This window comes from Anser cygnoides, chromosome 15 (genome assembly GCF_040182565.1).
Source record: "Anser cygnoides isolate HZ-2024a breed goose chromosome 15, Taihu_goose_T2T_genome, whole genome shotgun sequence".
In the NCBI taxonomy this organism is placed as follows: domain Eukaryota; kingdom Metazoa; phylum Chordata; class Aves; order Anseriformes; family Anatidae; genus Anser; species Anser cygnoides.
This window is the reverse complement of record NC_089887.1, coordinates 9,227,605-9,241,802: the sequence shown is the minus strand read 5'-3', so window position 1 is coordinate 9,241,802 and position 14,198 is coordinate 9,227,605. Positions and strand designations below refer to the sequence as shown.

Sequence of the window (14,198 nt, the reverse complement as noted above, 5' to 3'; positions counted from 1 at the left end):
TGTAGCTAGTTTATTCATCTTCTATTCCCATTTATTTATTAATTTTGGCCTAGAGTCTGTGCATGCAAGTAAAACCAAGAAGGGAAATCAGGGACATTTTTTTTCTGTGATATTATGTCCAGATGTGCATAACCGACAGAATGTGAATTGTTTAAAAACAGGGACTGATTGCCCTTTACAAAATCTGGATCTATAAAAGATCAGAGATCAGTTCTTATACAGTGTTTTTGAGTACACTTGGAAGTTTGGGATGTCTCCACAGTAAGTGAGGCTTCCAAAGCTACTTCAGTGGGAGGTTTGGAGTCCAATGTTATTTATTCTTTCTTGCTCCTCTTTCTCTACCAGGCATCCAAATCTGGGCCTGTTTTCTCTGAGTTCTGTCAGGGATCAGTTTTGCCTTTCAGCAGATCCTTCTGGCTCAAGAGTGCCTTCAAGTGTTTGCTTGGTTGGAGTTAATGGAGAAAGAAGGGAAAAAAGACGGGGTCCAGGGGGTGGAACACATGAAATACGTGAATTTGCCAGGTAACTCATTTGGAGAAATCAGGTTCGGCTTCATTTGGTCCACCAGTGTCTCCTTCCCCCTACATCCCTCACAGTCAGATTCTCTTCTCTTCTTCTAACTGGCGATTTCGGAGTTTCTCACCATATGGCCGAGTGTGTTAAAGCCAAGAACCCCATGCTCACTGTAAGGACATGGGAGAGCTGCCAAGGACCATCGGGGTGCCCCAGGACTGCATCGTGCCAAGACAGAAAGGGAGTGTAACGTGGAGGAGACAGAACAGGGAGAAGATGACTAGAAGATCACTAGCAGTGGCCATACACAGAACGGGGCTTTCTTACTGTCTGCTTTCAGCAGCATGAGTTAAAGAGCAGTTCAGAGACTCAAGACTTGATGTCCAGGTCCCCTACACAGGGACCGGAGAGGCAGAGGCAAACAACGGGCATAATCCAGGCCATTTAACCAGCAGTTCTCAGACTCATCCAAGCTACCAAGTATATTTCAATTCCCATGAAAACACAGCAAATTCAGTAGAGGCTGGATCTGCATCTCCATCATCCCCCTTTCCCACCCGTTGGTGCTGTGCAAAGTCTGTGCGAAGCGCTCGTGCCAGGTGTGATCACACACAGCTCCCAGGAGCACGGAGAGGTGCAGGGAAAAAGCCAAAGCAATTTCATTTTCAAATTTGAGTTTATATTCACGGCAAAGTTTCTGCAGTGATCTCCCAGCTGGAGTGATGCTAATGAGTTGTCATGCATTTAATGTATAGTACCCGTTTCATTAAACCTAAATAGGTTACTGTGAGCCAGTGGGCAGACTCACTTCTGGGGCAGATAAAACCCCAAACCTCAAGCCAATACCAAATGCTGGATTGAAAATAAATAATTAAATGAATTAAAAACTTCCTTCAAGTAAAGAGGGCAGGGACAGAGAGCATCCTTTTCTTCCTCCTTCAGAGAAACCTTTCGTGTTCGGTTCCTACTGCGTTCATGTGCCCCTTACGTGGGGCTTCTGCTCCTTGCTGCCCCACCACAGGGCAGGGAGCCCCGAACCCCAGCTCCTGGTCCAGTGCCCTCCAGCTACAGCTTCCTCTTTCAAAGGCTTGACGGCATCCTGTGATGCACACGCATCTCAAAAGCCTTTTAACCTAATCCATATTTATGGATCATCTTAATTAAGTATATGCTGGGAAACCTTTGTTTTGCCGTTGGTTATTTGCAGTGGCTCAATCAATTCTAATTGCATCTATACAGATTATAAAGTGGGTGGCAACTTGTGTCAGAACTGCTGTGATTTCTTTAAATTAACCGGCTGTAACATGACATGTTCTTGATAAATGTAGTAATAGCAGCAGGCAGGCACATGGCTGCAGAAGAGTAGACATGCCCTGGAATCGTCATTTCAAGAAAAACCCTGAAGACAAGGATTTGCTTCGAAATTTAGTTCAGATCCAGTTGACAAGGAGTCGATTAGCTTCACAATGAGCAAATGCAGCACTGTCTTGTTTGCTGCAAGAGAAAACAAACCAAATGTCAATAAAAAAATAACCTCTTTGCCAGAGGGTTTCAACATGATTCAGGTAAAGAAATAAAGTTGTATGTTCTGTGTTGCTTTAAAAAAAGCACAGGTCTAGCGCCTTAATGTGTGTACCAAGGTAATCACATTTTTCATTCTTTGGCCCACTCTCTGTCTAAACTCATTTGCTTTTTCTGCAAAATGAAGAACAAACCCACACAAAAATGCTGAAATCTCAGCCTGTGCAGCTGACTACAGGCTGCGTGTTCGGTCCAAAGAAGTTATACTAAGAAAAGTCAGTTGAGAAATGAAATGCCCTCCCAGAGTGAAGTGCAAACAAAAATGGGGGACAAAAATACCTTATTTTTTAAAATGGTAATTTAAAGTCTGTGGAATATATTTTTCACTGGTATATCCTCTACCTCAAAGGACTATATGGATGTCTTCGTAATTAGAAAAAAAAAAAAAAAAGTGGCTTAATGTCTGCAATCCAGTTAATTTTGAATTGGTTGCTGTCGCTGTAGAGTTTTCAGTGCATAAAGAAACGTCTCATAGTGGCAAGCCTTACATTTGTTAGGTTTTTTTTTCATGAGCAAGGACTGAAGTGTCAGTGCTTTAAAAACATGCCCAGTAGCTCCAGCCTCCCTTTGTGCAGTATTTCAGGGCATCTCCTCTCCTGTCCCAGCCCAGTAGGTTATAGTCATGGTTCTCTCTCCTTTTTTTTTAATCTTTACTACAAAGAGGAATCGTCTCCATCTCCCATAGCTTGGATGAGCAGCGTGGGCAGTAAACAAGGATGAGAATTTATTACTTTCTCCTGCGAACTCTTCAGCAGAGACTTAGAGGGTTCTGAGTTGAATCCTCAGAATTTCCTGTTGATGCGTAGCTCTGCACTCTGACTGCCATTAACCAGCTCCTCTACAGCACGTGCAGACACCTAACTTTGGGTATTCGCTCTGCTGTGGGGACAGGCAGTCCCCTCCTAGTATTGTGTCAGGGTTTCATAATTTGTTTCACATCAGGGAAGGACATGTTCTCTGTGTGCAGTTATGGCCCATAACACACTGAAAAACACCGTGGTTTGTTTCTTCTAAGTACTATCCCCAGCGGTCTTTCCTTCTCCTATCTGCTGATAATATTTTGTTTGTTGTTTTTCAAAAAACTTTCCCTTCATTTCCATTATGCACTTTTGCCGTTGTCTCTGCGGGCACGTCCTTGCAGCGCGGCTGGTTCTAGAGCAGAGCGCAGCGGTCACTTGGTGGTGCAGCGCAAAGCAGCAGTGTGCTGGGGGAGAAGTCTGGCATGTCGGACACAATTACAGCAACAGCAAAATGAAGACATTTACATGTGTTGAAGATGCTGAGGTTATCACCCTTAGATTTGCAAGAGCAGCCCCCTGATCTTAAGCAGCAGGGGCCACAGAGAAAAGATCATCTCCTGCTGCGTCGCCAGCACTGGGTCCTACAGCTTCTGTAGGTTTCAGTCCTGATAATCCACAAAGTCCCAATGCTGAGCAAGTTCTGTTTCATCCCATTATTTGTCTGGAAAAACATCTCTCTTGTTCCAGGCAGAAAACACATGCACAACAGCCTTTAATTCAACAAGCTCTCTGAATTGCTGATTTCAATCAGATGATCCTGCTAGTAATGCCAACTCTTATTTATTTGGGGATTTTTACTTATAATGTTCCTATTTAATTAATATGTTGACAAACATACTTCCATATTTAATTGCTTCCAAAGGAGGAAATTTAATCATGTGTACTTGTTCTGTTTCTTAAACTGCAGTGCTCTGGCAGAGCACACTTCTGACACATGTGCATGGAACAAACTCCTTTTGACTAGCGGTTATTCTGGATAAATAAAAAAAAAAACACATTTAAAACAAAACTAAAAAAGGTGGGTTTGATGAATGCAGGAACAATTAACCAGTGTATAATGGTGATGGGAATCTGCCGAACTAATTTAATAGGGGATTTGAAGTAATGGACTTGCACAGTATTTGACATTAAAAACTTTGCAAATATAACAACAAAGCTCCAATTAAATGTCCCTTTTCCCTCTAAATAAATGTACTGATTTATTGCCAGTGCCTGGGATACTGTCCTCTGTGTGGAAGAAAAGGCTCAGTGTCAGGCTGCAGTGCAAGCAGCAAGGACATGTGGAAGGAATTGTAGACATGAATATGTAATTCCTGGCCTCTAAATGATATCTGAACCCAGTGGCTTTCCTAGCCTGGAGCACCCTGAATGGGCCCTTTTTGTGTTTTAGACAGTGTGTGTGTTGGCAGAGCTAAACATATCCTCTGTGCTGCCGGGAGCAAAGATGGTAAAGAACTCAGCTGAGAACAGAAAGAAATGGTTGAAAATTTACTCCCTAGAGGCACCGAGTGAATATTTTTAGAGGGTCACATTCTGGTTTTATGAGTAGCACCGTAACCTGCTCTCAGACCTTGAGAAGTCAGTGTGCCTTAGACGAGGGTGGTCAGACCCGCAGCGTCCAGTTCTCTGAAGGTGTTATCACAGTCTGTCAGTGATCTTTGCTGCAATATTACAGATTTGGGATGACAATGTGCTGCATTTTGCTGAGGTAGAAGAGTTACTGTAAGAAAAGCAACCACAATGCAAAGAACCGTGTCATTAGGAAATGGTCTCGATCCATTATTCAGTGCAAGAGCTGGAAATACGATTGTCATTAGAGTGCACTTTCCCAGTGAGACTGGAGCACTTCCAGGAATGATGCTGGAGTTACACACATTTCATCAGCCATGTATGGTCTGCCGAGGCGGTTGTGTTGTCTTTCCAGTGCCAGGAGTGGTACCGCACGGGTTTTGGAGGCAGACAGAGCTCATAAATGTTGTGACTTCTACAGCAGGGGAAGGGGAATCAGGTGAGAAGCAAAAATAGGCCAAGATCTCAGCTCTTTCTTCCAGACAAATCATTGATAGCACTTGAAGGTCTGTCTGCAGTTGGCAGCCTTCTCCCTCCAGGTCTCTTTGAACCATTCCCTCATTTCAAAGTGTGATCGCCCATGCGTATCTGCAGAGGTAACTTCAGCTGAGCAGGGCATAGCTCCCGGGCTTCCTCTGTGCTGAAAGAAGCAGGGCTAGCTTTTCCTGACTGAAAAATGAGTTTCTTGCAGGGAACTGCACATTGCTCAAGCTCCAGGTATGGACAGGAGTTTGTAGCGAGTGCCATGCTGGGAAGCCCACGAGGCCGGGCCTGCCTTTTTGTTGTGCCGAACCCTTAAATCCTAAAGATTTTCTTTAACACACTGATTTTTGGGCTTATTTCTGCTTTTTCCAGAGGAAGCCTTGAAGTATCACAGCGGGCCTCCAAAGAATGCGTACATGGAGCAGAGCTTCCAGGGCTTGAACCCTGTCTTGAACATCCCCATCAGCGCCGCCCGTGTGGACCAGGCCAAAAGGAACGCAGCGCTGGTGGGCGCCCGGCTGGAGGCCTGGGTGGACTCGCTGGTGGGCAGCGTCTGGTCGGCCGTGGACATCTGCAGCACCGGCCCCACCGCCTGCCCCGTCATGCAGGCCTGCACCCAGACAGCGTGGAGCTCCCTGAGCCCGGACCCCAAATCGGAGCTGGGCCCCGTCAAACCCGACGGGCGCTTGAGGTAGCAGCCGGTACGCCCTCCTGCGGCATAGGGTTTTAAAAGGGAATTTAACCTTGCTTCGTACGTGAATCTCACACCAGGTTTCACCTAAGGGAACATTATACTTTTTTTTGTTACATATCGCAATATAGTTCTTAAAAAAAAATAATAATTCCGACAAGGCCTTTGGCACTGCTCTCTCCATCAGCTCTGTCAGGAACGGCTTGGTTCGCCTCTGCTGTCCCGCTGGCCCCGGCCACGCAGGCCTTGAAGTAGTAGCAGCCATGGAGAGGGCAGTGAAGGAGCAGCTGCTGAAAGTGTTGTTTTTTAAAAATAAATTTGTCTGTACCTCTGCGGTTTCATAGGCTTTAATTATTTTGCTACCATGAATAAATCACAGCAAAATTCCCTTCTATTTATGCTTCCTGGGGAGGTTGGTTACTGCAGGCTATATCCCATATGGCCGCATTACTTTACAGAACATGAAATAATTATGGTACACCCTCATTATTTTTTTTTATATATAACACAAAGCAATTCTGGACTCAGCTAATGTCTGGTGTCATCCTAGTTAGGGAATGCAAGCTGAAGCAGAGACGTTCAGATTACATTCAGAGAATTTTCAGACTAATTTCATGCTAAACTCTAAATGGAACTGGTGTTTTGCAATATTAGTCTTTCATTTCTCATGCGGTCAGGTTCAGGGTCTGGGTAGTAGCAGTATTATTTTAAAAGCCCAAGAAGCATTTTGGATTTCAGCCCTTTGAAATCTGCAGGGTCTTTCTAAGCCCACCAGCACCTATGCACATTGCAGACTTCCTGAACAGCAAGTGTGTGTGTAAATTTGGGTAGGTTGGGCTGTGTCTGCTCACGCGTTTGCTGATGAGCTGAGTTGTTTTTTCTCAGGCAGCGGAGTTGCTCAGAACCAGTAAAATGGTGGCATTTGGCCTTTGTAGCTTAGAGTTGGCAATTATTTTTATCAGTGTAAACAAGATTGGGACCTGAATCTGCAGCAACACATTTCTTCCCTATAATTGAGTAGTGGCTAATAAGTTTTAACACTAATTTCCTGCCTTGATCTCAGCTCTGCCAGCTCTTCATGAAGAAGGGTATTTTTAGGCTTGTCAGGACACCTTGAAGGCTGTGCAGGACATCAGGGTTCCTGACCAAAGCTGGACATGAAAGAGCAACACCATGTTTCTTAGTGCTTTTGCTTTATTCCCTCAACAAACTCTGTTCTTGTCTGTTTTCAGAGTTTCTAGCAGGCTGCGCCCTGTTTGAAATAGGCTTGTATTGCATCATTTTAAGCTGCATTTTCTACAGTAGGAAAAAAATGCATTTACATTCCAAAAACTTTTTTAAATGTAGGTTTTATGTGCAAATTCATCTCCAACTGATGCATTTTGCATTTGCATAAAACATGCACTTCGTTTCTGTTGCTGTGGTAATCTCTTGACCCAGAAAGGCTATTAGAAGCTATTGGGTTCACTAGGAAAAAAAATCCTGTTGATTTAATAAAGCCAGGTATCTGTTTACCCTTCTGTGGGTATGTCTAACTTTCATTCCTGCTGATGAGAGTTAAGCTTCCACATCAGGGGGGAAATAGACCCTTAAATCATTCTGTAATCGCATCACACAGAAAGGATGAATTCCCTTTTAAACAACACTTGCAAGATGATCGTGACACAGAGATCCCAGCGGCTTGTTCTCTCTCCGTAGTATTGGTTTAAAGCTACTTGCAGTTTGCTTTGGACTTGAAATTGCGGTGTCAGCTGTGCTGGCATTAAGGCAGAGCATTGAAATGTTTATCTGGCATGAAAATGGATGCATAGAAGGAACAATTTAGGTATTTATTATTTATGTTTTAGTCAATGACTAATTAGTAGGTGCTGCTTTTGCAGCTTGAAGATTATGTTATCTTACTAACTGAAGCTGCCTTTATTAAGAAAAGGCCTTCCTCCCCTCACACCTCCCTTTCTTTTTTTCTTCTTGATCTCGACAGTCATGAGAGCTGTAGTTTTAGGAAAGCTTGTAGCAGTGAGAGCTGGTTGAAATATTTCAGTCAAAATAATGTTCCTGCTTTTCAGCTGGCTCTGGAGGCCAGTGTGTTTAAAACCAGGGTTGCCAACAGGTTTATGTAATAGAAATACAGTGTCATTACTTACTCAGTAGGGTTTTTTTGTTGTTCTGTTTGTTTTGTTTTTTTAACAGTGCTGATTGTTAATCTAACATTCCTTCATGAAGTGCAGATTTTTCTGGGGACTTCAATCCTCATTGTGAAATCCAGGGCTTTAGTCACATTGATGCGACGGCAACTGCACAGTTAAAGCCCTGCGGATCAAATGGAGAACATCATATTTAGGGCACACAATAAAGTTCTTTAACAATCCTAGTCAATGATTGTTCTCAATGAGACTGCTGGGGTAGTGGCAAAATCTTCAGTCTGTCTTGCACATAGGCATATGTATAACGGTGCGCCCACACAACACATGCAGATAACTTGATTTTTAAATTTGATACCCTTTTATTCTTTAACAGGAATGTTTTAAGTGCTTTGTTGGTAAATTCTCATTATTAACTAGATGAAGCAGAAGGTGACAACAATCCAGTCTTTTGTGGCTAGAAGAAAATCTGCCACTTCTGCAACTTAAAATGTAAGGCACAAATTATTTTCTTTTAGTTCAAAAAAGGAAAAGAAATCAAATGGTTGCTGATGTGTCTATTTACACTATACGTTAGGTTTAAAATGTATAATTTTTCTTTAATACTACCTTGTTTTCTGAAAGACAAAAAGCATCTACACAAAAAAGTTTTGTAGCAAGCTGGTACTCGCAGCACTAGCTGTAGAACTGAAGAGGCTGGTCCTACAGCCCTTTCTCAGGCAAAATTTCCATGGAGCGCTGATTCTGAGTAAGGACTTCAGAGATAAGTCCAACATAAATAAAAGGGGTGACAGTATCCTGTGAATAACTACTACATGTGTTTGAAATCATCAGAGGATGAGCTGCCATGTTTGGAACATCTTCTGAGCTGAGTGTCAAGTTTTGGCCCTAAATGACAAATTCAGCTATAGCTGTTAGTATGCAGCCATAGACACATATGTCCTATAGGGACGCTGTGTCTGAGTTGCAAAGTGCTGTAATTGTGCAGTAAAACCCATGGAAAGTCAGGCTTTCCATCAGGAATCAGAGCTTGCTCCAAGCTGTGGCTGTGGCAGTGCTGCTAAGAACAACGCTCTGCTAAGTGGCTTTTCTGGTTCTGAAATGGCAGGCACTTGGAGCCTGTGATGAATATTATATATTGTTAGAAGAGAATAACTTCACAGATCTTACATTTGGTGAAAAGGAGAATTCAGAGCAGGGACCACAGTTCGTACAAAACAAGCAAGTTATGCATCTTCATTTGAATGTGCTAGTGTTATTTTCCAATCACACTGGCTAGTCCTTGCTGAATAGGACTCCAACTGAAAGCCAGCTTTGATCAGAATCCCTTTCTGTGGCAAAGGGGTCTACTTCCATATGCACGCATTTGTCCTCTGTGTATAATGCTTTGCTCATTTAAATTCTGTGCCCATTCTGTGCAATAGCCATGTCACACTTCTGTGATCAATCAGTATTACACAGAAAGGAAATGTGGCAAGATGTAGAACATCTACATACGTGATTTATAAATTACATCCAAAGTCAGTCTTAGTGATATGCAGACCTGTTTATATGGTAATGTTAAGCCTCGAGGCTAATAGAAATAGCTCAAATGACAGTATATTTTTAAGTGTGTCCAACTCTTTGGCGACATTTGGACACTGAGTAATCATATTTATATTTTCATTTTCTGATATTCAAATTTCTAGAATTAAAATTATGCCTTCATTTTTTATGCTCTCAGCAAGCAGAGAATTTTAAGAATCCCTCCATGATGGCAAGTATTACACAAGGAAGTCCATCTGTGTCTCTGTTGCTAAGCCTTCATTATCGCTAAGCCTAGAGATGCAGGAATGTGCATTTGTGTGCTACAAATTGACTTTCCTAAGTATCAGCTTTAATGCACAATGCATGTACAGTTGTTTAACAGCAAATTAACAACGATCCTGCAGCACCTTCAGAAGGACCAACTGATGTGTATTCACCTTCTGTCCATCTGCAGAGCTAACTGCAATACTAATGAAGCCTCAGTCTCTCTTAGCTGCTATTACAGTGACCAGAGCAGTGAAGTCAGTGAATCAGAGCTGGAATTTCCTAAACCTGACTGAAGGGAGAGACACAGAATCATAGAATGGCTTGGGTTGGAAGGGACCTGAAAGATGATCTAATTCCAGCCCCCCTGCCATGGGCAGGGACACCTTCCACTAGATCAGCTTGTTCAAAGCCCCATCCAACCTGGCCTTGAACATTTCCAGGAATGGGGCATCCACAGCTTCTCTGGGCAGGATAAGGATAAAGAAGATGCTAAAACTTTGCGAAAGTTTCATATAAGCATATGGCAACAATACTTTGAACAAACTGGGCAACTCTTCTGCACAGCAAGACTGAGAAATGCTGATACTGTGAGATCTTAGTTTTGACTTCCCAGATAAAAATAAAACCAAATCCAGATTCTAATTGTGGCCAGACAATGAGGACCAACTTCTGTTGATTTCTGTAGTACTCATCACAGATGTCAGAGAACTGCCAGCTTGCTGCTGGCTATCACACCCTCCTCGTTGCTTTCCCAGATCCCAAGGCTTCAGGAGTCGGCCAAATTATACCTTGGCTGACTCCTTTGCTTTCCACTGGGCAGGAAGTTTTGTATTCATGTGAGCCAAATCCCTTAGGCTTCTTCAAAACCCCAAGCAGTAAATTGGAAAAGTTTGCTTTTCAGAGCAGCCTTCAGCCAGCTCAGTACTAACATACATGAAGGTGGCTGTAAAAGTGACAGCGGTTATCTCTTCCTGACTCTTCAGGCACAGATATTTAATACGTGTAACAGTAGGTCTGGTTAGTTCAGCAGCAGAGAAAGACTGACCTGGTAGAAAGTGGTTAGCAGCATTTTCCGTTGTCCTTAGCTTCAGTCTGGTAGCGAGAAGGTAATGATTTATATGTGCTTTTTTTTCAACTATTCATGGCCTCCAAGCTAGTCTTAGGGATTTGTAGCACATCGCCTTAAACTCCTAGTCAATGACAACTGAAAATGTAACAGAGTTCTCCCAGACCAAACCCTCCAGCTTCTGCCAAGACAGCTCCAGGGCTGCCATCCATGGGCTGGATACAAGCAGGTGTTGGGGGGACAGGACACTGCCCGTCCTGGGGGCCCAGGGGGGCTGCTGAGAACAGGAGGACCTGCCTGCAGAGCTCCCCGCAGAGGGCAGGTGCTGCTGCAGCCAGGCATAGAGGAGCCAAACAAATGTGAAAGAGGGTTAAGAGCAGCCAGGATGCTGTAGACAGTATCATAGAATCATAGAATATGTTGCATATGGATCCACAGTAAGTGTGGGAAGGATTTTGTAGGGAAATGCCTTTTTTCCTGTAGGCTATTCAAGGGCAAGTGTTCAGATTTGTAACTGGCCTTTGAAAGACTTCACCACCACCAATGTAAAGAAAAGGAGAATCAGGCTGAGAGCATTTAAAATTGAGGCAACAAGGTCTCACAGCCCATGTCACCCAGGACAGCAGCAGCATTAGGCTTTTTGCAGTTGAGCGTGTTGTTGGCAGCAATTAACCCTCATGATGTCAGACTGCAGGTACCATGTTGATTTTGCTCCTTTATACTAACGACAGTGTATAGATCACTCTCTTCTCTTTGCTTCTGCCTTGGTTACCTTCTTTTGCTCATGGGTGCTATCACAGCTGCTACCTCACTGTGTCTGCAAACACGTTTACCTGATAACAACAAAAAAAGGTACCAGAAATCTCCTTGAACTGAATGTACAATCTATGCAAATTCTCTTTCTACTTTGTTAAAACCTAGAAGTATTACATGTAACCTTGCCAAATAAACAGCAAGATACTGTACAGGTGCCTCTGATAACAGAGTGACAATTCTAGGCGCGGTTCATTGCGCTGCATTTGTATATTGTAATGACTTTGCTTGTCTTTAGTTCTGTTGTAATTAACACCCTCGACTGAGACGATAGTAATCTCTTGCTAGGGGAGCACCTTCAGTTTGCTGGGAATATTCTGGAGGAGGATGTCTGTGGCATTGACTTTTATTTTCTAGGTTACGTCCAAACGAAGGCACAGACCTACTGGCCAAAATTGGGATGGTGTTCCAGATTTTCCTTGGTAAAGCCTGTTGGCTTTGAAGTGCTCAGTGTCTGTTCCCATTGTGGCATCCAGTGTGTTGCCCCTTAAAGAAAGCCTTACTTTCATCCTTTCTAAATGTGGCCTTAAAATATGTTAGAAAGTTAGGTGTTGTCTGTGTCTTGCTCACTTTTTCTGTTTGTTGTGGAAGGAATAAAAGGCACCTTGAGATTTCTATTACAGCTCAGTTGTGTTGCTGTCAGCTTACACTTCACAAATACAATAGAAATTGCTTACAAATGCAGTCTTTAAGGGAAGAAAATGACCTTCCCATTGGGCAAAAGGAAGGCTCAGACATTCATATAAACCTTAGGAAATCATGAGCTCTGTCTTTTGCAACTTACTGTAGATAAGGAAGGTGGATTTAATTACCTACAAAGTGCAAACTTAATAGCTTTTTATTTATCTCCAGACTGTAACAGGACAGACCGCTCTCAGATGCACAAGAATTTCTGGAGTAATTTCACTCATTTTGACATGAAATAGTAGCATGCCTTTCAGAGTCATACTGGTAACTGGGAGAAGCTGTACCCTCTTTAATGGTATGGTCTTAAAATCTGAAGACCATCACCACTTGGGGCCAGATTTTGAGTGATGGTTGGGAATCTAACATAGAAGACAGAGGAGTCTGGCTGTATCATCAAAGTCATAAATTCACTTCCAAACATCTGGCCTTTGGAGACAACCAAAGTCAGCAGAAACCAAGGCCTTCTGCTAAGGCTTGGATGTGTTGGTTTCTTTAATACTTTCTCTCCATGGAGAACTGTCATGTTTCAGTAGCACCAATATTCCCGGCAGGCTGCAGTGCTTTAGGACTCCCAAATCCTACCCTGTTCCCCGTTCTGATGCGTATACAACCCAAAGGCAACTGAGAAGGGTTTACATAGCAAAGAAGATTTGTGAAACAAAAAGTATTAATTCGAGTTAATGAAATGATTTTTCTGACTTTGTTATTTTGGTTTTGGTTGATTGGATTTTTGTATTGCCTAACATAATCCATAATAAGTTATTCCTATTCTGTCATTTTCAAAGACTGGTGGTAATATAGTTTTAAGAAATAACTATTTTGTTATAGATCATAATATGCATAAAACTGTACAGAAATATTTTGTAAGCTATTGAATAAGAAAAAAAAACATGTATATACAGCAAAGTTTAAAAAAAATTGGAAATTCAAATGGAACACACTGAAAGATGTAGATATTTTGCTATTTATTTAACGGAGTATTTTATGAGATATTGAAATGTCTTAAATTGACCGGTAATCAAAGTTCAAAGTCAGAATGCTTTTCTTGTAGTAGAATGTGATTTTCAGCAATTATTGCACTACCCCTTTTTGCACCCTTTTGTCTTTCATTTAGCAGAAAACAATGTGCCTTAGCTGTATTCTTTGTCAATGGGAGTTTGTTTTTTTGTCCAATAAAGCATTTTTTTTTTGCAGAAAATGAAATGGATGTATTAAATACTGTATTATACCAAAAACACTGCAGTTGTACATAAATGCTTTCTGTCATACTGTGTTTTCAGATGCAGAATTTTAAAATAAAAAAAAAGCTGTCTTTAGGAATGGATGTGCACACTGTGTTATTTTTAAACCCACTAATGGAAGTCTTTATTTAAAAGAACTTCGCTATTTGATGCTCTTTAGGAGTAAAAATGGAACAAAGCATTACTGAGCTGTGATCCCAATGCTGATGCCAGTATGCTTCTCGGTAAGTCATTTCTCAGGCCTCGTTTCCCAGCCATAGTAATTATGAAGGGAACTTTCACAGGTGCCTTTTGGAAATCAATTTTTGTTGGCCAAGGTGATGGCTTGCACATGCCACAGGACTAATGTCACCGTCAGCAACAGCATCGGGAGGCAGGGGATGGACACCACAGAGCTCCCAGCACCGCTGACACCATGAGGTCCAGAGTCATGTGCAATCTTTTTAAGCCAAGTTCTCCTTGTTTTCAATCTCAAATGACTCTTATTGGGCCGGATTCTTCTGCCTTTCCCAAAGATGCCAAGGAATGGTAGGCAGAGGGGCAGAAAGGATTAACAAGGAGCCTGCCTTAGGTCCGTTTTCTAAAGGTCACCATCTGCAAGGCACATTGGAGCAGTTTGTTCCATGCATGCCCAAAGTGTTCATCATCCCAAAAGAGGAAGGATCTGGTGATGGACATAGGAATAGGCAGCTGGGTGCAGGAACAGGAACTAATGTTAGAGCTCCCTGGTTATAAGGACAGCAAAATAAATGCCCTTTGCCTCTACTGAGAGGATGAGCTCAGAAAGACCCATTTCTTGCCTAGTTACCCCAGGTGGGT

General features: G+C 42.5%; 1 protein-coding gene across 1 annotated transcript in view; it reads left to right on the top strand.

The window, feature by feature from the left end:
* The window catches only part of XYLT1 (xylosyltransferase 1), a 192,437-nt gene extending 178,979 nt beyond the window's left edge, over window positions 1–13,458 (top strand). The window contains exon 11 of the mRNA XM_048061443.2: window positions 5,319–13,458. Within this exon, the coding sequence (XP_047917400.1) occupies window positions 5,319–5,641 (323 nt within the window). The 3' untranslated portion in view covers window positions 5,642–13,458. The remainder of the gene's footprint in view (window positions 1–5,318) is intronic.
* The last annotated feature ends 740 nt before the right edge of the window (window positions 13,459–14,198 follow it).